This window comes from Oratosquilla oratoria, chromosome 7, assembly GCF_046742065.1.
Source record: "Oratosquilla oratoria isolate Oo_2021 chromosome 7, ASM4674206v1, whole genome shotgun sequence".
In the NCBI taxonomy this organism is placed as follows: Eukaryota; Metazoa; Arthropoda; class Malacostraca; order Stomatopoda; family Squillidae; genus Oratosquilla; species Oratosquilla oratoria.
This window is the reverse complement of record NC_134783.1, coordinates 7,304,051-7,324,996: the sequence shown is the minus strand read 5'-3', so window position 1 is coordinate 7,324,996 and position 20,946 is coordinate 7,304,051. Positions and strand designations below refer to the sequence as shown.

Genomic DNA, 20,946 nt, shown 5'->3' with positions numbered 1-20,946 from the left:
ACCAACGCAACCAGTTGCATGAAATCGATCGCAATAATTCATGAACTGTGAAAGCAGTATTCCCTATGCTGTTTGGACATGAACATATAAACTTCTTTTGTTATTTCAGAAATGCATGACATAATTGCTTTGGGCAAACGTGCAGGGGATACTGCTTTAACAGAGTGCAGGCATCAGTTGCGATCGGTTTCATGCAACTGGTTGCGTCGGTGTTCGGCCTGTCTTACAGGGGTGAGGGGGCCAAACGCGCTACGGAGAATCTGACAAAGACATCTAACGGGAGCATCTCTCCTCTCTCCCCCACGTGACCCGGGGCTTTGTCCACTACAGCGTAGGCTATGTACATTCCGTCATCTTTCCAATGGCTAAACGCCTTTCCAAAACCCGCAACCTGGCACGATTGCAATTTTATTTTAACACTGCGCTGCGCACCTACATTACTCTTCAGCATAATTAACACTAACTTGCTACATACTAATTCTTGGCCATTCTGTTCGTTTTCGCATTTGATGTATCGCATTACACTTCCGATCACCACCACGATTCAAACTAATTTGCTTACGTAGGTAAACAACTGTTTTATCACTGCGGGGTGTGCGTGCGTGCGTGCATGCGTGAAATAACACAAATATACAGTTACATACACACAACTTGGTGGCGCTGTTGGTAAAGTCTCCGACTGTCACAATGGCGGGACGTATTCGAACCCTGCCCTGGGTTGAAATAAATTCAAAATCGCGGCGCTTCGAGGCGTTACTCCAACTCTCGTGGGCGGGGAGTTGCGTGTGTGTGTGCGTGTAGGTCACAGCATTACCCATAGATCAGTCATGCAAGTTATGAGCTCTCTTCCGAGAGGGAAATAGCTGTCGATCACGAGTCCAACACGTGATCCAAAACATCATGGTGAATATACACACACATACACAGCGAGGGAGGTGAGGGAGAAACCTGCGAGATTAATCCTCTTAACCCTCCCACATTCTTCACTGTCCTGTCGCCAGGCGATTTTAATCCGTCTAGAGAAACCAATGCGCGTCAAAAACGTGACCTCCGATATGTTTTAAATCCACTCAAGGCGTAGGTGTAGACACACTTTCCTTTGTCATTATACACATTTTCTACAGCATTGGTTCGAATAATTAGTGTTAAGTTTATCAGCCTCGTATTCTAAGTATAAAAAACGCACCTATTTCTTCAGTTGGAAGTACCCTGGCAATGATGATTTATGGAAAAAGCTAATACCAACTTTCTTTTTATCTGCATCTGTTGTCTAAAACCCATGGCAGAACGTGTCAATTTATACTTTACCATTTGACCGTTAACTATTCCATAAATTATCTAAATATCATAAAGATACACACGAGACTAACTTAGAAAAATTATAAACATGACGAAAAGAAATTAAATTCCGCCCGAGTTGGCAACTAATAATGACGTCATACTCCGTGGACCAATCAGAGGAGAGATACGGAGTAACAACACGACGATTCCTCAAACTGAATAGATGACATCATCACTGTGTAGGAGTAGGAGCGAGTCCACAGCACAATAGTTAGTGTGCGTGCTGCAACGAAAGTAAATACATGAAGTAATCCTCCACAAAATCCCTCAGTGCACCAAGTAAGTTCAATAATTACGTTCAGAATAGAAAACCTGTCTTTAGCATGGAAACCTCCTATCACTACAGAATAGCAAGCTTATATGTTTACACATACTAAAACATCCATTTCCATCAAAGACCAAAGTGAATAGAAGTCCACTTTGAAATCATGTTTTCTCAACTCCATTTTTGTTTGTTTTATGCGTGTGACTTTTTATATGTATGTGTGTGTGTGCGCGCGACGTTCGTTTTTGTGCGTGCAACTTTCGTGTCTTATTACCTAGTTCGCGTGTGTGTGTTTAGTGCATGTGGGATCTTGGCTACTCTCACCATGCCTAGTTTCAATATCATGCATTGTTCCAACTTGGTATACATCCTTATTCTCTGATAGTCATACTCAGATTTGTGTGATTCACCTTGGTCTTGGATCACGTGTTGGACTCGTGATCGACAGCTATTTCCTTCCCGGAAGAGCTCAGAGCTCATATATGACCGATCTATGGGTAATGGGTGTGTGTGTGTATGTATGTATGTAATTCACCATGGTCTTGGATCAGTGTTGGACTCGTGATCGACAGCTATTTCCTTTCCAGAAGTGTGTGTGTTTGTTTGTTTGTTTGTTTGTTATGGATCATCCAGGAAAGACCACCCGCTCGCACAGGATCGGTGTGTGTGTGGGAAGGGAAGAGATGTTTGTAAGAAAGTAAAAAGATAGTAATGTATAAAAATCGGCTATTGCCAATAAGTCGTGAGTGTGTGTTGACACTAATGTGATCTTGCTCGGGAGCAAGGGCGAGCAGCAGAGCATGTAGGTCTTTGGGACAGCAAATCAAGACGCAATACCGGACAATTTTTATCTAATCATTCCCGTTGTCCAAATGTCCAAAGAAACGTGCTATGATCACAGTTCTCTCTCACTAGCCAGTGGAACGAATAAATAAATAGATAAATTAATAATAATGATAATAATAATAACAGTAATATAAACACTGAATTACGAGAACCACTTCTTCATACTGCAGTAACTTTCCCAAAGGTGTTTTTGTCTCATTTACTGAAAAAAAATATATATATTCTCAACAGAACTGTCTCTGTCTCGAACACTGAAACCCGCGCCACTTCATCTTTTTGCTCAGCATCGGATAGAGTCCTTATCAGTCTCGCATCCACCGGGACAGAATTTACGATTACCACTGACCGTTATGAACAACAACCCCGAAACTTCATCCTCGTGTTTACAAGCTTCGACAGCCGGATGTCGAACAGGGGCAGCTTGTACTTATTACTGATAACTTGTGATAACACAAAAGTGGCTGTATGTAAATGCCAACATTCCCTTATTTGAATACAACATTGATTCATGACTCGTGCTTGCTCAAATGTGTGTGGCGTTTGTGTTTTTTACGTACGCGTGAGTACATGCGCGCGCGCGTGTGTGTGTGTGTGTTTCACCATGGTCTTGGATCGCGTGTTGGACTCGTGAGCGACAGCTATTTCCCTCCCGGAAGAGAGCTCGTATATGACCGATCTATGAGTAATGCTGTGACCTTACACGCACACATACACACCTAACTCCCCACCCATGAGAGTTGGAGTGACGACCCGCAGCGCGGCGATACTGAAATTATTTCAGCCCTGGGCGGGATTCGAACCCGGACCTCCGTAGTGGCAGCCGGGAAATCTATCAACTGAGCCACGAGTCGCGCGCGCGCGCGCGTGTGTGTGTGTGTGTGTGTGTGTGTGTGTTTGTTTTACGTGTCTTCACATGTTCATAATTTCAATCTACTAGTATATGAACATCTCCGTAGTGCGTTCCACCTTTCATCTGAAGAAGCTTCGCGTCCAACTAGTCACTTCTACTCTTCGTTGGATGTAACTATCTTTGACAATTAATTCCTTTAAACATTAGTGAGATACTTGAGCCGGGAGGCGCTTAGCTATGACCGACTTGTTATTACGTTTGTACTCCTCGGGCAAGTGTCACAGGTTGATCAAATCACCATGTCTACTATCTTTCAAGGATGGGATTTCCAACCTTTCTTTAGAAGACAGACCTAGAACTGTCCTGGGGAACAAGTTCCCTGACACTTTCAGGTGTAATTTTGGTACCTGGTAAATGTACGTTTTGCTCGGTGTAATTATCGATCAACGATGATCGTTCATGGGTCTGTGATAACCGTCAAACTATTGTCTAGAGCACAAAGGATTACAAAGGCGGAGCATGCCGACAGGAGACCTTTTGGTCCATATGTAGGTCGGATGCGAAAAAATCATAATAATAATAAATTAATAAATGAAAACTATAATAATGTAAATAACAAATAAAATACATAAATAAACAATAAACAAACAGGCAAACAGTAAATAATAATAAATTGACATATAGCTAATAATAAATGAGAATCAAACAGACAAATGATAACAAAACAAAAACAAATTATATAAAATAAATTATAATCATTACAGCATCTTGCTTAGGTGTTTATCTAAATGATTTTTAAAGCTTCGAACTGAACTACATTGCACTGCCTGTGCAGGAAGTTTATTCCATTCATTAACTGCACGGTTGGCAAAGCTGTTTCTACCCACTTCCAAATTGAATCTATTTCCGGACAGTTTGAGACCATTGTCTCTTGTCGGATTCTCATTCAATGTGAACATTTTGTCACTTTTGATGTTGTCAATTCCCTTTAGAATTTTAAAGACCTGTATCGAGTCACCTCTGAGTCTACGCTTTTTTTTTAGGGGAAAAAGATTAATATGTTTTAGTCGATTTTCGTATGATTTATTTTTGATATTTGGAATCAGTTTTGTGGCTCGCCGTTGTACTTTTTCCAGTCTGTCAATGTCTTTAATGAGATTCGGTGACCATACGGAAACAGCATATTCCAAATGTGGACGAACTAACGATTTATATAGCTTGTTAATGAGTGATGGACTTTTGAAGTCAAAAGATCTCGTAATCAGTCCTAGAATCTTATTTGCTTTCTCAGAGGCTGAAATACTCTGCTTGGATGATTTGAGATCGTTACTGATAATAACGCTATTTACTTTTGTTAACGAATTACCAAATAACTTGTAATCGTACTTACTGTTATTTTTACCCATGTGCATTACCTTACATTTACTTGTGTTAAATTTTATTAGCCACTTTTCAGACCATTTCTGTGATTAACTAAATCTTCTTGAATATCTAATTGGTTTAAGTGATCATTTGCCATTCCGCACAGTTTTGTATCATCAGCAAATTTGGAAACAGTAGATTTTAGTCCATGGTCTATATCATTTATATATATTATGGATAGAAGTGGCCCAAGAACGGAACCCTGAAGAACTCCAATTGTAACGTTTTTCCATGTAGAAGTTTTTCCATTTAAAACTCTGTTTTCGATCATTCAACCAATTACTAGTCCAACTTAATTACCACTTATTCCGTGTAAAGCTAATTTAGTAAGTAGTCTTTCGTGTGGGACGGTATCAAAAGCTTTTGCAAAGTCTAGATATATTAAATCTATATTGTTTCTTTTGTCATAATTCGAGATAACTGTGTTGTAGAATTCGAGGAAGTTAGACACGCAAGAACGTTTCCGTCTGAAACCATGCTGGCTATTATTTATCAAATGGTTACTTTCTAAATGATGTTCGATATGATAGTTTCCATTATTTTTCCTACGATTGAAGTCAAACTTATAGGCCTATAGTTATTTGGTTTCTTTTTGTCACCTTTTTTGAATATGGGAGTAACGTTAGTTAGCTTCCATTCTCTTGGGACATCTCCGGATATGATGGATTTCTTGAAAATAATTTCTAATGGAACAACAATCTCATTTTTCATTTCCTTTAAGATTCTTGAATGCCAACCATCAGGCCCTGGTGTTTTATCAACTTTGAGTTTCTCTATACACCTTTTATTTTATTTTTTTTACCGTAGTAAGTTTACCCTAGACTTTTCACAGGTTTCAGTTTGGAATTCACTTTGAGGTGTTTCGTTTACGAATACCGAGCTAAAATAATTGTTTAAAATATTACACATTCCTTCATTTGAATATTCAAGTTGACCGTCAGCAGATAATAGTGGACCAATGTGATTCCTAACAACCTTTTTATCTCTAATGTAACAATAGAATTCTTTGGGATTCTCTTTGGATTTATCAGCGATATTCATTTCGTATTGTCGTTTTCTTCTTTTTTTTTCTTTTTTAAATCTCTCTGTATTGATACATAACTTTCATAGTTATTAGCACTCATTCTTTGTTTTTGAATGATGGAGTTGTTTCGCTTTGAGCTGCAAAGTACGAGGCTCATTATTTAAACCGAACTTACCTAAGCATTTACCTAGATATGATGCCAGGAGGTATGATGTTCATCACTCACCGTAGGCAAAACATAATCGTACCGAGCAAAGTGTTCCTCTTAACTAGAACCTAGTATTGTCGAAGAAATTCATTACGAATAAGCAGTCTTCTTCTGGTACCAAGACAACCACTAACAGACGCTTTTTCAATCATATGCGAGTTTTTATTGCTAATACTTGCTGGTAAAACATTTTTTTTCTTAACTGTATTCCAGGAACCATCAGTTTAGTAAATAGAAACGTGCGAATTCCTTCCCCGCGTACATAAAAAAAATACAATCGGTGCATAACCCCAACAATGATCGACGGATGTGAAATTTTATTGATTTCAGGAATTCGTCCAGTGAGGGACTTTTGGACGCTCGAGTTTCCAAGCATCATATTACTAGATCCCGGTTGTTGCCTGTTCATATTTTAATCTCACTTTAACATCTTGAGAGCCTTTATCATGTTGCTGATGGTGGCTGTTATCACACTTGCCCTCATTACGTATACGTTTTTACTCTGTTGTTTATGTGGTCTACAGGTTCTAGCCTTCAGTTTATTCCTATGCCCTTTTCCTTCATGGTATGTACTTTGACGTGGCCACTCCCATTGAGGATCTGCATCCTGTGCCTGTACAAAAAACATACACACATCTACTTTCTTGTTTTGTTTTTCAAAAATGTACGTTCGTCTTGGTCTAGTTTAACTGCAACAGTTTCTATCGAATTTACTTCCATAATTTCATGAGGTGGGCGACCCTGCTTATACTTTATTCTTCTTCTTTTATTTATTTATTTTTATTTATTTATTTTCCTGTCGTCGATAAACACAGCTTAGGGACAATATCGCTCCAAAGAGGTCGATTCACTGAGGTGGTACGAAACAGGGCAGTAGAGAGGAGGAATAGAAATTAGTGATCACCATTCACTCTCAAGTGGAAATTAGTTTCCAATTATATCAATAAAAATTGCTTTGCAACTCTGGTCCGCGGGGATGTTACTAAAATCCAGAAGATATTGATTGCATAGAATCTAAACAACCCTTACGGGATTATACGGCCCATGTATTGGTTCTCCTTACAAGAAAAGGTGAAGTTAATAGAGATCTTGGGGCCAGTTCTGAGACAGCGTCAGCCCTTCGGGAAGGCACCTGATAAGAGGTACGGAAGTTGACAGGGATGGGTATGGGTGGGGGCAGGAGGGGGGAGATAAAGGTGAGGGACATTGAGAAGGATAAGGGCAGAGGAGGAGGAGGAGGAGAAGGGGGGACTGGTAGGCAGGAAGGAAAGAGTGGGGAAAGGTGTGATAGCGAGGGGAAGGCGTGGTGGGGGCTAGAAGACTCGGAGCGGAAGAGAACACCACAGACTGTAAGAAATTTATTTTGGAATTGAGATGATAAAACAGATTACCTCTATGGTTTTAACGGATATCTTCACGAATTGCATGGGAACCAATATTCTTTGAAAAAGTTTGCGTGCGTGTATTTACCTAGCTGTATCCTACGGGAAGGGGAGCTACGCTCGTGATGTCCCGCCTCTGTATCTCGCCATATCTAATTTGCTCTTAAATTCTTGTATTGTTTTTGGACACACTATTGTTTCGTCTAGTATGTTCCAGACACCCACCACTCTGTGTGGATAGCTGTTCTTTTTCAGGTCTCTTCTATAACTGTCCTTTTTGAGCTTCTTTCCATGTCCTGTTTGTGTTTCTCTAATCTCAATTTAGTAAGTCTTCGCTATCAAGGACTTCTGTACCTCTCATGATTCTGTAGATGGTCAACAAGTCACCTCTTTCTTTTCTTTGTTCCAGAGTCGGTAAATCAAGTTTTGGCCATCTGTCTTCATATGACAGTTTAGTGTTGGGACCGTCTTCGTAGTTGCTCTCTGGATTCTCTCAATTTTCCTTATATTCATTTTAGTACTGGGTGACCATAGTGTCGCTGCGTACTCCAATTTTGGCCTTATCAGTGTGACTAGTATTTTCTTTGCCATTACTTCATCCAAATAAGTGAAAGCTTAACTCGTAGTTTACAGGAAAGGAGCAGCGCTCGTTGGGTCCCGTTACCTACTCTCCAATTACACCTAACCTCAAATTCATGTACGGTGTGTGTGTTAGGCAGCTATTGCCCACCTGGATGATAGTTCAGATCTTGTAAAGTATGTAGCCCGATGTATAGGTAAAGCTATGATTTCTCTCTCTCTCTTTCTCTCTCTCTCTCTCTCTCTCTCACACACACACACACACACACACACACATACACACACACACACACACACACAGAGACAAGAACTCAAATTGGGAAGATATGATAAGTGGAGCCCCACAGGGCTCTGTATTGGCTCCGATAATGTTTGCTATTTATATAAATGATATGGATGGTGTGGAATGTTATATGAACTTTTTTGCAGATGATCCGAAACTACTCAAGAGAGTAAGTATAGAGGAAGACTGCAAATATTTTCAAGAAGGACCTGGACAAAGTCTGGAAATGGAGTCAGAAGTGTGAAGTGAACTTCAATATTAAAAAATGTAGCATAATGGAATTTGGAAAAAGCAAAAATAGAATATCGTGTCAATATAAAATTGGTAAAAAAAAAGAAGTAAAAAAAGAAAATTCGGAAAGGGACCTAGGAGTAACTATCTCAAATGACATGACACCAGACAAACATGTCAACAAATTAGTCGGAGAATCTTTTAACTTTTAAGATCAATAAAAGTAGCCTTTGACTACATGGATGAAAAAATTGTAAAGAAAATACTAGTTACACTGATAAGACCGAAATTAACTAGAAAGAATTCAAAGAGCAACGACAAAGATGGCACCAACACACTCCAATTTGATATACGAACAGAGATTGGATAAACTAAATCTACCAACCCTGGAACAAAGAAGAGAAAGGGGTGATTTGCTAACAATTATGAAAGGGATGGAAATTCTTGATAGAGATGACTTACTAAAGTGGGACAGAAGAAAAACAAGAGGACACGAGAAGAAACTTAGAAGGACAGTTACAGAAGAGATCTGAAAAAGAATAGCTTCCCACACAGTGATTATCTGGAACAAACTGAACGAGGAAACAGTGAGTTCTAAAACAATTCATGACTTTAAGAACAAACTGGATGCGGAAAGATAGCTCTCTTCCCGTAGAATACAACTAGGTAGGTAGATACACGCGCGCGCGCGTGTGGAGTTCCACAAAGTTCAGTGCTTGCACCAATAATGATTCTTGTCCATGTTAATGACATGATGGAACAGCAAGCTATGCCAACATATTTGCAGATGATGCAAAAATCATAAGAGGGAAAAGGAGGAAGACGGTAGAATATTAAAAATATATATATTTAGATACTATTTTTGCATGGAACCAAGAATGGGAAATGAAGTTCAGTACCCAAAAAATGCAAAGTACTGAAAATGGGCAATAGCGGCAAAAGGCAATGCTCAAACTATTCCTTGGGAAGCGAACGTATTACAAAAGTAAAAGAAGAGAAAGACTTGGGTGTGTTGATAAAAGACAACCTGTCATCTGGCAGATATATCAGCTGGATTGTGGGAGAGACATGTGGACTATTGCAGAAGATTAAAGTGACATTCCATTATATGTATGAAGAGATAATAATAATAAAAAAAACTCATCGAAACCCTGATGTAATCAAGACTGGAATATGCATACGTAGTCCCCACACAGTGAAGGATGTAAGCAATATTGAGAGAATACAAAGGGCAGCAATCAAACTGGTCCCCAGTCTGGCAGATAAACCATACGAGGAAAGACTAAAGTACTGGGTCTACCAACTTTGAAAGATCGAAGAGAAAGAGGTGACATGATTACATTGTTCAGGTTACTAAAGAGGATAGATTGCATAGGTAGAAGAGATCTGATTAAAGATGGGAGGGCTTTAAGAGGTCATAGAATTAAATTAAGAAGGACCACATGTCGAAAGAATGTGATTATACAGTTTTCAATATTGATGTATATGTTGAATAACTTTGATATAGCCCAAGGGCAAACACTATATGAGTTCAAACCTAAATACAATAATTGGACATCAAAGATATAGATTAAGTTGGAACCGAACATGAATTTGAGTCAAGGTATGTGAGAGAATTAGAGAATAGAAGACGGGATCCAACGAGCGTAGCTCCTTTCCTGTATACTACAATTAAGTAAATATACACACAAACTTCCTGTCCAGCAGAGCTGGGGGCTGACTTGCATTGTTGTGAAAATTTCAACTTTGGGCAGTGACTCCAACTCATACACCTCGGTCTGCTTCCCAGTGCCGTACCAGAATACCAGCAAACTGGTGTGTGGGCATGCCTACATACAATATACTTAACTGTACTTAAATCATAATATATATTATGTAGACTTGTGTTGTTCAACATTAGTTTGAAGGCGTTGAGATAAAGGCGTCGCTTGGGTTCTCTTTATTAGTAAGTCTTGACAGTAGCGTAGTCAAGCTTCGTTCTGAATTCTGAATTCCTAGGAAAGACCACCCGCTTGCGCGGGATCGGTTTTTGTGGGAGGGGAAGAATGTCTGTAAGAAAATGAAAAGATAGTAGTGTATAAAAGAGGGCTATTGCCACCGGGCGAATTAGCGAGCGATTTGGGGCCGCTGGTTGTCGTGAATCGGGAGAAATGGACTGGGAGCTTGGACGGCGGCGCCGACGCCGGGATTAGGATCACCAACAAAAATTTAGAAAATGGTAGGAGGCGTAGTAGTAGAGAAAGGTGGAAAAACGGGAAAATCTTTAGTGGGAGGTAAACTGAAATGAGATGTAGTGTAAGAGAAACTTAGAAAGGAAGCGAATTTTAGTCGAAGAAAAAGTAAGTGTAGATGTTTGTGCATGTGTCGTGGCTATGTTCGTGAGAGGTGTGTGTGTGTGTATCTTACGGGAAGTGAGTAGAGTTCACTTCCCGCGTGTAGAGCGCGTTCCTGATAAGCCACAGGTGGGGCCTGAGTAGCCTGCTTTTCCCCAGGTTGGGTTTGAGATCCTGTAGAGTTGATTCAGTGGCGGTGCGAGGGGGGGCAGGCGGGCGGTGTAAACCCGCCTGCCGACGTCAACGAAGAGGTCGGCCTGTGCCAGACCGGCAGCAGCAAAGGAGATATATCTCCTCGCCACCACCGGCGAGCGTGTAGAGCGCGTTCCTGATAAGCCACAGGTGGGGTCTGAGTAGCCTGCTTTTCCCTAGGTTGGGTTTGAGATCCTGTAGAGTTGATTGAATGGCGGTGCGAGGGGGGCAGGCGGGCGGGTGTTGTATTATCTCTCTCCTTCCAATCACAACTCTGAAAGCAGAGAATTACGTGATTGGGAATTGTGTGTAAAATGTCAGAATGTAAACTCGCTCGCCAGCGTCAGCGAAGAGGCCAGCGTTAGGTTGCGGAGCGGTTGGACAGAGAGGCGTCCCAATTCCTCTCCGTCGACCAGCCCGCGAGCAGATTAGGGCTCTGTGTGAGAGTTGGGTTGGGCCTCTGCTAAGCCAGCGAGCAAGTGTGCGTGTGCCTCTTTTCTTCCAAGCACTACTCTGAAAACAGAGAATTACGTGACTTGGGAAATGTGTGTATTTGTCTTGGTGTAAACCCGCCTGCCGACGTCAACGAAGAGGTCGGCCTATGCCTGACCGGCAGCAGCAAAGGAGATATATCTCCTCGCCACCACCGGCCGGCTAAGATTCCTGGACGTTTGTTGAGAGAGCTGGAGGGGAGAGACGTCCGACCTCTAGGAGCGCTGAGTTGATTCTCTCGACGCGTATGGCGCGACGAAGAAAATGCGTGACGGTTGCCAACACGGTTATAATTACATAAATCTATTTTTTTTATGATTAAATTTATGTACAGTATAGAAATGTGTGAGCACCCAGTATAATTTGTCGATGCTCATATATACAGAAAAATTATCATATCGACGCTATTAATAAATTGTCTTATGGTAACATTGTATGGCCGACTCCCTGGTCGTGATGAGGTGGCCTTGGTTGAAATCTGAGGTCACGCCAAAGTGACCGATGGTTGGATCAGACAATGGATGGTTCGTTGAAGCTTGCTGATACCAAGATCTGACGTCATGTAGCTAATACATCCTCGTGTGATGAAGCGGAGTGAATTTGAAGAGAGTTCAAGCAACTGACGAGGGGTCATGGTCTGTCGGTGCCTGTTTGGCCACGTGAATGTGATTTACGTTATGATGAGTTGCTGATGGCAATGCAGGGATGAAATAGTTTGCATAAATTATACCATTTTGAGCAGGGTAAATGACTGTTATGTTGCTTCATCAGTTGTAAAACTATGAGGATATCAGCAGAAAAATGAACATCAGCTACGTAGGGAGTAAGTGGAATGGATTGGCACTGATCTTTGAAGCTAATGTCTAGAGAGAATTTACCAACGATCGGGAATGGTACACCATCTACATTGCAAAGGCTGACGTCTGGGGTTTCCAAAATGGTGACACGTTTTCTTGCAGTGCGGAATTTATGGAAACTCTGAATTGACATCATATTGACTGGTGAACCCGTATCGAGAAAGATATTCACTTTGGTGTTAATAGAAGTTGCATCGAATGTTAAGGAATGGGATTATATGTCTGAGATATCCGGGGTATGAACAAGAACATAAGAATAAAGGAGACTGGAAGAGACCATAAGGCCTACACTAGGCAGCTCCGTATCCATCACCACCTGTCATCCCGGGTATGGAGTGACTGGTCTTGATGTGCTATGAATCTTGGTGTTCGTTAGTCATAAAGGAGATGTGTTACGTGAATGTCTTGCAGGAGAGTGATCTGGGGAGTTTGGTCTGTGTTGCCTCCGTGCTAACAGCACACGGCAACGATCACTCGTGTGGAAACATTTTCCATGATAATCATAGTGGCAGTTTGGATGTGAAGGTTGTCTGATAACATGTGTTCGCAAGGTGTCCTGGTTTGTGATAGTATGTACAAACCAGTTGTGTTCTTGATGGAGAGCGTTGGCGTGAACAATGTCGAGTGCGAGATGTATGCCTTGACCCCTTGTTATATGGTGTGGACCGTGTGACCTGGGTTATTGTGTTGATGGGTGCAATGGGTACTGACTGGCTTTGGATATGGGTGATTCCTTTGTCAGTGTCAGAGAATTTCCTCAAGAATTCGCCTAGTGTGATACCTGGTGTGAATGGAATAGTACCAGCTTTCTGGAGTGTGCCTGGATGTAATTGGTATAGTAGTCGAAAATACGCCACGAGTGAGACGTGTTCCAATGAAACTTTGTCGTCTGAGATCCAGATATTATTATTATTATTATTATTATTATTATTATTTCATTTATTTTCATGCTCTCGGTTCGCCTTAAAATGTTGGAGTAAATTTCACAGCTTTCTCTTTGGCGTGGTTTGGACCATGATTGTAAGTCATAGCCAATGAATATAGGGTGGAAAGTGAGCTAAGTTGCTCAAATTATGCAAAGGACTTCTTAAAATGCTCTACGAAACCATGATAAGGCTTAGTTTCAACCAAAAGATCAGACTGAATAACATCGCCAGCTAATGTGTTATTTTTGTCTATTATGGATGTTAGAATGGATATCTTACCTTTGTTGTCTGTGATGTTTCTACGTGTTATTTCTGATTCAACCCCAGAGAGGAAATTGTGTGCAAGAATGTTTTTGTTAAACTAGCTAATGTTGTTTCATCCTTGACAACAGTGATAAGATTCTGTGTTGTCATGGTGTTTTGTGTCGCAGGTGAATTATCCGAAGAGCTGTTAGCAGAAAGGGGGAACAAGTCTGATATTTTGCCATTCAGAGTAGAGCGGCTGCGTGTACAAGGTTCGTATGTCGTGTCAGAAAGAGGTTTGGAAAAAAAAAGTTGCCTCATAAATATGATGCTTGACGCAGCTCAGCGTAGAGTTGGGAAGTGGCTATGTTTGACCGGAGTGTAGATCTCTGATGTATCTTTTCAGTACGTGGAATTCACTTGGGTGCCTCGTAGGAATGTAGTGTTGAAGTTCGAGTACATAACTGCTCCCGCCAGAATGTAGATTTGTGTTGTTCTACATTAGTTTGTAGGCTCTGAGGTAAAGGCGTCCCTTGGGTTCTCTTTATTGGTAAGTCTTGACAGTAGCATAGTCAAGCTTCATCTATGGACTATGGACTACCTAGGAAAGACCACCCGCTCGCGCGGGATCGGTATGTGTGGGAGGGGAAGAGATGTCTGTAAGAAAATGAAAAGATAGTAGTATATAAAAGTCGGCTATTGCCAGTAAGCACAACATCAGATCGATTCACTAAGGGGCGATAATGATCGTGGCGCGTGAGGAATGGGCAGGGAACTTGGACGGCGACGCCGACGCATACATCTAGATACACCAAAAGCTAAGAAAATGGTAGGTGTAGTGGTAGAGGAAGGTTGAAAAACGAAAAAAAAAACTTTAGTTGGAGATAAACTGAATTAGATGTATGAAAGTTAGAAAGGAAGCTAATTTTAGTCGAAGAAAAAGTACATGTAGATGTTTGTGCGTGGGGCATGGTTATGTTCGTGAGGGGTGTGTGTATGTATCATATGAAAAGTGAACAGGATTCGCTTCCCGTTTGTGCTCCCGAAGGAAATTGGCCCCTACCGGAGCTGGGCAGTGATGATTGGCCCCAAGCGAGGCAGAGCGGTGCTGACTGGCCCCAAGCGAGGCAGAGTGGTGCTGATTGATCCCAAGTGAGGCCGAGCAGTGCTGATTGGCCCCAAGCGAGGCAGAACAGTGCTGATTAGCCCCAAACGAGGCAGAGCGGTGCTGATTGGCGCCAAACGAAGCAGATCGGTGCTGGACGATGCTGACGAGTCAGCAACGGGCGGTTGGCATCTAGCGAGGCAACGGGCAATAACTGGAGTGATGTCTAAAGAGTAGATCCGATAGGCAGTGTGATGGGCAAGCGGACGAGTGTAGATTTGTCTCTTTTCTTCCGACCACGACTCTGAAAATAGAGAATTGCGTGACTTGGGAAACGTGTGTATTTGTCTAAAATGTTAGCCCGCTTGCCAGCGTCAACGAAGAGGTCAGGCGTGTGCCGGACCGGTAAGCAGCAGAGGAGAAAAATCTCCTCTGCCACGACCGGCCGGTGAAGAGCGGTGGGTGATGAATGCGAGATTGGAGCTAGGAGCGATGTCTGACCTCTGCAAAGGGCACGATGAAGAAAATGTGTGTCGGTTGCCAACACGGTTATAATTGCATAAATCTATTTTCCTTATGACTAAATTCATGTACAGTATAGAACTGAGTGTGAGCACCCAGTATTATTTATCGATACACATATATACAGAAAGAAACGTTATCCTGTCGATGTAATTAATAACTTGTCTTAAGGTAGCATTGTATGGCCGACTACCTGGTCGTGATGCAGGTGGCCTTGATAGTCGGAATCTGAGGTCACGCCAAAGTGACCGCGGGTCGTGTCAGACAATGGATGGTTCGTTGAAGTTTGCTGATACCACCAAAATCTGACGTCGTGTAGCTAACGCATGCATATGCGCACGTTAGTATAGAATGAATCAATGACACTCAATCTACAGGCATTTCTTGCAACATTGTGTATCAGTCCATTGCCCTAAGTCATGAAGGAGACCCACAGATCCTTGGTAACTGACAACAGCCACAGGACTGGCCCATAAGTCACTCAAGGAAGAAACATTGTCTTGGTGTCTGATTATAGTTAGGGTGGAGCAGTGTAAAACAAGGTGTTTGGTGTCCTCTGTGAGACCGTTGCATCTAATGCAGTTTGTTTTTGTAATCAAGCTTATCCTGTGTTGGTAATATCTCTATGTTGGATGGTGATTACAAAGGATTACAAAGGCGGAGCATGCCGACAGGAGACCTTTTTATTCATATCTAGGTCGGATGCAAAAAAAAATATATATATATATATATATATATATATATATATATATATATATATATATATATATATCATATTACTAATACAATAATAAATAAAAACTATAATAATGTAAATAACAAATAAAATACATAAATAAATGCATAGGTATAGTTAAAATGATGAACAAACAGGTAAATAGTAAATAATAAATTAACATATAACTAATAATAAATTAAAATCAGACAGACAAATGATAACAAAACAAAAACAAATAATATAAGATAAATTATAATCATTACAGCATCTTACTTAAGTATTTATCTAAATGATTCTTAAAGCTTTGAACTGAACTACATTGCACTACCTGTGCAGGAAGTTTATTCCATTCATTAACTACACGGTTGGCAAAGTTGTTTCTACCTACTTCCAAATTGAATCTATTTCCGGACAGTTTGAGACCATTGTTTCTTGTCTGATTCTCATTCAATGTGAACATTTTGTCACTTTTGATGTTGTCAATTCCCTTTAAAATCTTAAAGACCTGTATCAAGTCACCTCTGAGTCTACGCTTTTTTAGGGAAAACAGATTCATGTGCTTTAGTCGATTTTCGTATGATTTATTTTTGATATTTGGAATCAGTTTTGTGGCTCGCCGTTGTACTTTTTCCAGTCTGTCAATGTCTTTAATGAGATTTGGTGACCATACGGAAACAGCATATTCCAAATGTGGACGAACTAACGATTTATATAGCTTGTTAATGAGTGATGGACTTTTGAAATCAAAAGATCGCGCAATCAGTCCTAGAATCTTATTTGCTTTCTCAGAGGCTGAAATACATTGCTTGGATGATTTGAGGTCGTTACTGATAATTACGCCGAGATCTTTTTCACTATCCACTTTTGTTAACGAATTTCCAAATAACTTGTAATCGTACTTACTGTTATTTTTACCTATGTGCATTACCTTGCATTTACTTGTGTTATATTTCATTAGCCACTTTTCAGACCATTGCTGTAATTTATCTAAATCTTCTTGAATATCTAATTGGTTTAAGTGATCATTTGCAAAGCTAGTTTAGTAAGTAGTCTTTCGTGTGGGACGGAATCAAAAGCTTTTGCAAAGTCTAGATATATTAAATCTATATTGTTTCTTTTGTCATAATTCGAGATAACTGTTGTAGAATTCGAGTAAGTTAGTCACGCAAGAACGTTTCCGTCTGAAACCATGCTGGCTATCATTTATCAAACGATTACTTTCTAAATGATGTTCGATAGCATCTCTGATGATAGTTTCCATTATTTTTCCTACGATTGAAGTCAAACTTATAGGCCTATAGTTATTTGGTTTCTTTTTGTCACCTTTTTTGAATATGGGAGTAACGTTAGCTAGCTTCCATTCTCTTGGGACATCTCTGAATGCAAGTGTGCCAGTGTGGTTCTTGCTTCTCTTGGAAAGGATTTTTTTGTTGGGTTGAGTCTTAGGAGGATTACATATACATGTATGTATGTATGAATTTATGTATGTATAAACAAGTGGCCGGACCCAGAATGAATAAAAGAGTAACTGTCAGGAGATAGAAAGTTTGTTGATAACCCCTTTGAATAAGTCTGCTCCTTTGTACATGTGAGTAGTATGGAATAATATGCAATTCTAATTTACATATACATACATCTAGTAATAATAAACTTTTTTTCAGATTTTTGAATATTAGGACCCATGCTGTGCAGAGAAGGAAAGCACTGAAGCTTTACATAATGCATGTGTTTATGAAAGTTTCCATCATTCTTGTCCTTTTCTGCTCATCATGTACATGTGAGCAATCTGAAGATCTTGAATTGGAAGTTGATACTGCTCTTATTGATAGCATTGGTAAGTCCTCATCTCTATTGCCTATTACATATTTCTGTTGACATACCAGAAGTACAGAATCAAGCTGTTGCCTCTAATCTCTCTTGCATAAGACCTGTGACCTTCAGGTAACCAGCAACAACCTCCATCCAGGACCACAAGTCACTTAGGGGTGATGTATTGTGTTGTCTAGAGATTGTTAGTGTGGGTCATTGCAGTATGGGGTGTTCTGTGACATCTGTGTGGTAGTTGCATTTGGGGAAGTTTGAGCATTTGGCCAGGCCTATTTTGTGTTGGCACTGTTGGATGGTGTTCTGAGTGGAGGCATGCCAGTGTGGGAGGACTTTTTTGTGGGGTTCATGTCTGGGGGTCATTGTTGGAGTATTGAGTTTGGCAGTCTGTCTTGAAGGGATTGTTAGTGATCCAGTTGTGTCAAGTACATGAGGTACAATACAAAGCCTTATACATAATAAATTATGGCCCTGAGTTCTACATACATACATACATATACCAAGGCTTTTTCCCCCTTACTAGGGAGGTAGCCAAAAAGGAAAAGGCATAAAATCATTCCCACCCATTTCATCCCTGAAAACACTCCACACCCCTCCACCCTCCCTCCCATCTTAGCACCTCCTAGATGACGGGTCATCCCTGCACCCTGTCCACTGCCCTGGGTCAGAAGCAGTGTCGCAAGACACAGCACATCCACAGCAAGGCCGCTTCATTAAATCGGCGACCCCCCCTCTCCGTCCCCCCCATATAAAGGAGAGGACGGGGAGAAATCCCTTCAGGCTGCGTCAAAATTTTGCTCACACGCACTACCTCAACCCCCATCCCCCCATCCCCCCATCCATTCCACCTCATGCATCACAACATCTTCCATATACAACCATTCTCCATTCACCCCTGTCTTCTGTCCTCTCCCGTCCTTCCTCAACAGACATTCCCCTCTTCCCCAAAGCCCCCTTCACCCCATCCATCCATCTCATCCTAGGACATCCCCTCATGTTCACTCCCTCCACATCTGCCTTCCATACCTCCTTTACTAGTCTTTCTTCACTCATTCTTTCCATGTGTCCAAACCATCCTAATACACTTTCATCAACCCTATCTCCCAACTCCCTTTCCACCCCTGTTCTCCTCCTCACCTCCTCATTTCTCACTCTATCTAGCCTAGTAACCCTGAGTTCTACCAAAGGAAAACCCAGAGCCCTAAAATTGCTAGTTCCTATCCTTAGACCCTTACAGATCTCTCCCAAAAGAAACACTGGACTTCTGTCTATTTTATTTGAGTGGGTCTGTTTGTATTGAACTGGATGGTAGGGGGAAGAGAAAGTGAGCAGTAACCATTAGTCAGTTCTAATGTAACAACGCAGAGGAAAAATAGTCAAAACTAGTAGATTTCTTTGGCCCAATAATCCAACCACTCAAAGCAGACAGATTAAATAAACAAACAGTTGGGGGGAGGAGATTCTCTACTGAACATCTTGCAGGACCACCATGTGCAGGCTACACCAGAGCACCATTGGTTCCCCTATGAATTATAACAGGCTACACCAGAGCACCAGTAAAACATGAACATTCAAAAACCAAACTTACCACCGAAAAGCACATGGTACACAATTATATGCATTGTCCTTGAATCCAAACACATCATACAGGCCGCCCCCCCCCAAAAAAAAATGTAGCTTACTACTTGCCAATTTTCTCAAATATTCCCCAAGCATGCACTCACTGCTCACACTGTACATACACACACACACACACACTTCAGCGAATGGACGGCTTGGATGACGTTCTGAAGAAAACTGAAGTCTGTGGATCCCAACGCAAAGAGAAGTGCCTAGTGTTTTTGCAGGGTGGGGGGGAAATTGCTCGTGGAGTAGTGGGAACGTAGGGAAAGAGGAAAAGGGGAGGGATTACTGAGGGAAATGGAAGGAAATGAGGAGGGAGTAGACTTTGCCCAGCCAGACAAGCGAAAGGTAAACAAAAGACTGAGTGAGGACGACATGTCTAATAAAAATGTAAAGATTAGAAGTATAGAGAGGAGCAATACAGAAGAAAGTGACGAGAATATGTTCCAGGGATTTAAAGCGGGTGGGGGGGACACAACCCCCCCCCCCCCGACTGATAAGACTAGAGGAGAGAGTTGATAAGGTGATCGAGGACTTGGAACGTAAGTTAGGTAATGTAGACTCCATTTTCCAGAGAATTGAAAGGTTGGAACAACTAGAGAAGGCTAACAGAAACTTAACTGAAGAAATAGAGGACCTAAAAAGACAGTTAGGAAATGTAAAGGAGGAGAATGAGAAATTGAAGAAGAATAGTAATGAAAACAGAGAGAAAATAGCTACAGAAGCTAAAAATTGGAGAATAACTCAGGAAGGGAATAAGGTTTCATTCACTGACATAGTCAAACAGCAATTGAAAGAACATAATGAAGACTCAGTTATTAAAGTGATGAGACAGAAGGAGAATATAGTAAGAGAATTAGCTGACAAAAAGAAATGTATAATTATATTAGGAATGGAAGAGAAACATAACCCAGATAGAACCGCAAGAATCAAGGAGGAAAATGAAAGAGTAAGCAGTTTATTAAAATTAGTCCAGGAAGATGAACCAGAAATTATAAAGGAAATTGAGGAAAAATTCAGACTCGGAAAATATAGTACAGATAAGACCAGACCAATTAAGATTAAATTCAGGTCACAAACAACGGCAGAGAAAATTCTATCCAAGACAGGGAAACTAGCAACAAATGATCAATATAAAAAGGTATGGATAAAAAGAGAAATGAATAAGGAGGAAAGAGAGGCAGAAAAGCAGAAAAGAATTGAAGCTAAGGCAAAAAACGAGGAAAGAACGGAGTCAGAGAAAGAGAGATTCTATTGGAGAGTAGTGAACATGAAAATAAAGCAGTTCGACATACTAAAGAAAAACATAAGGGAAACAGAGAACACAATGGAAGTGGCAGAAAACTAAGAGTGTCTTACACAAATATAGATGGATTGATAACAGGATTGAATGAACTGAATGATTATTTGAAAGAAAAAGAACCGGACATAATGGGAATTGTAGAAACAAAATTAAAAGGCCCACTACCACCCAACAGTGTAGGACATGATACATACAATTATTGGATTAGAAACAGAGAGAAAAAACAAGGGGGTGGAGTTATGTTCCTGACTAAGAAGGATATAAACGTGAAAGGTGTCATATATGGAAAGAATACAGTAGAGATGATTATGATAGAAGTGGAAGACCGAGATAAGAAGAGCAGAAAATTTGTGATCAATTATGTGCCTCCGAAAACA

The 20,946-nt window shown here is 40.8% G+C and overlaps 1 protein-coding gene across 2 annotated transcripts in view; it reads left to right on the top strand.

Annotated features, from left to right (window-relative positions):
* The first annotated feature begins 1,485 nt into the window (after positions 1-1,485).
* The window catches only part of LOC143026977 (uncharacterized), an 86,815-nt gene continuing 67,354 nt past the window's right edge, over positions 1,486-20,946 (top strand). For both annotated transcript variants that reach the window (XM_076187776.1, XM_076187775.1), the window contains exons 1-2: positions 1,486-1,620; positions 17,481-17,653. In XM_076187776.1, coding sequence (XP_076043891.1) covers positions 17,539-17,653 — 115 coding nt within the window. In that variant the 5' untranslated portion in view covers positions 1,486-1,620; positions 17,481-17,538. The remainder of the gene's footprint in view (positions 1,621-17,480; positions 17,654-20,946) is intronic.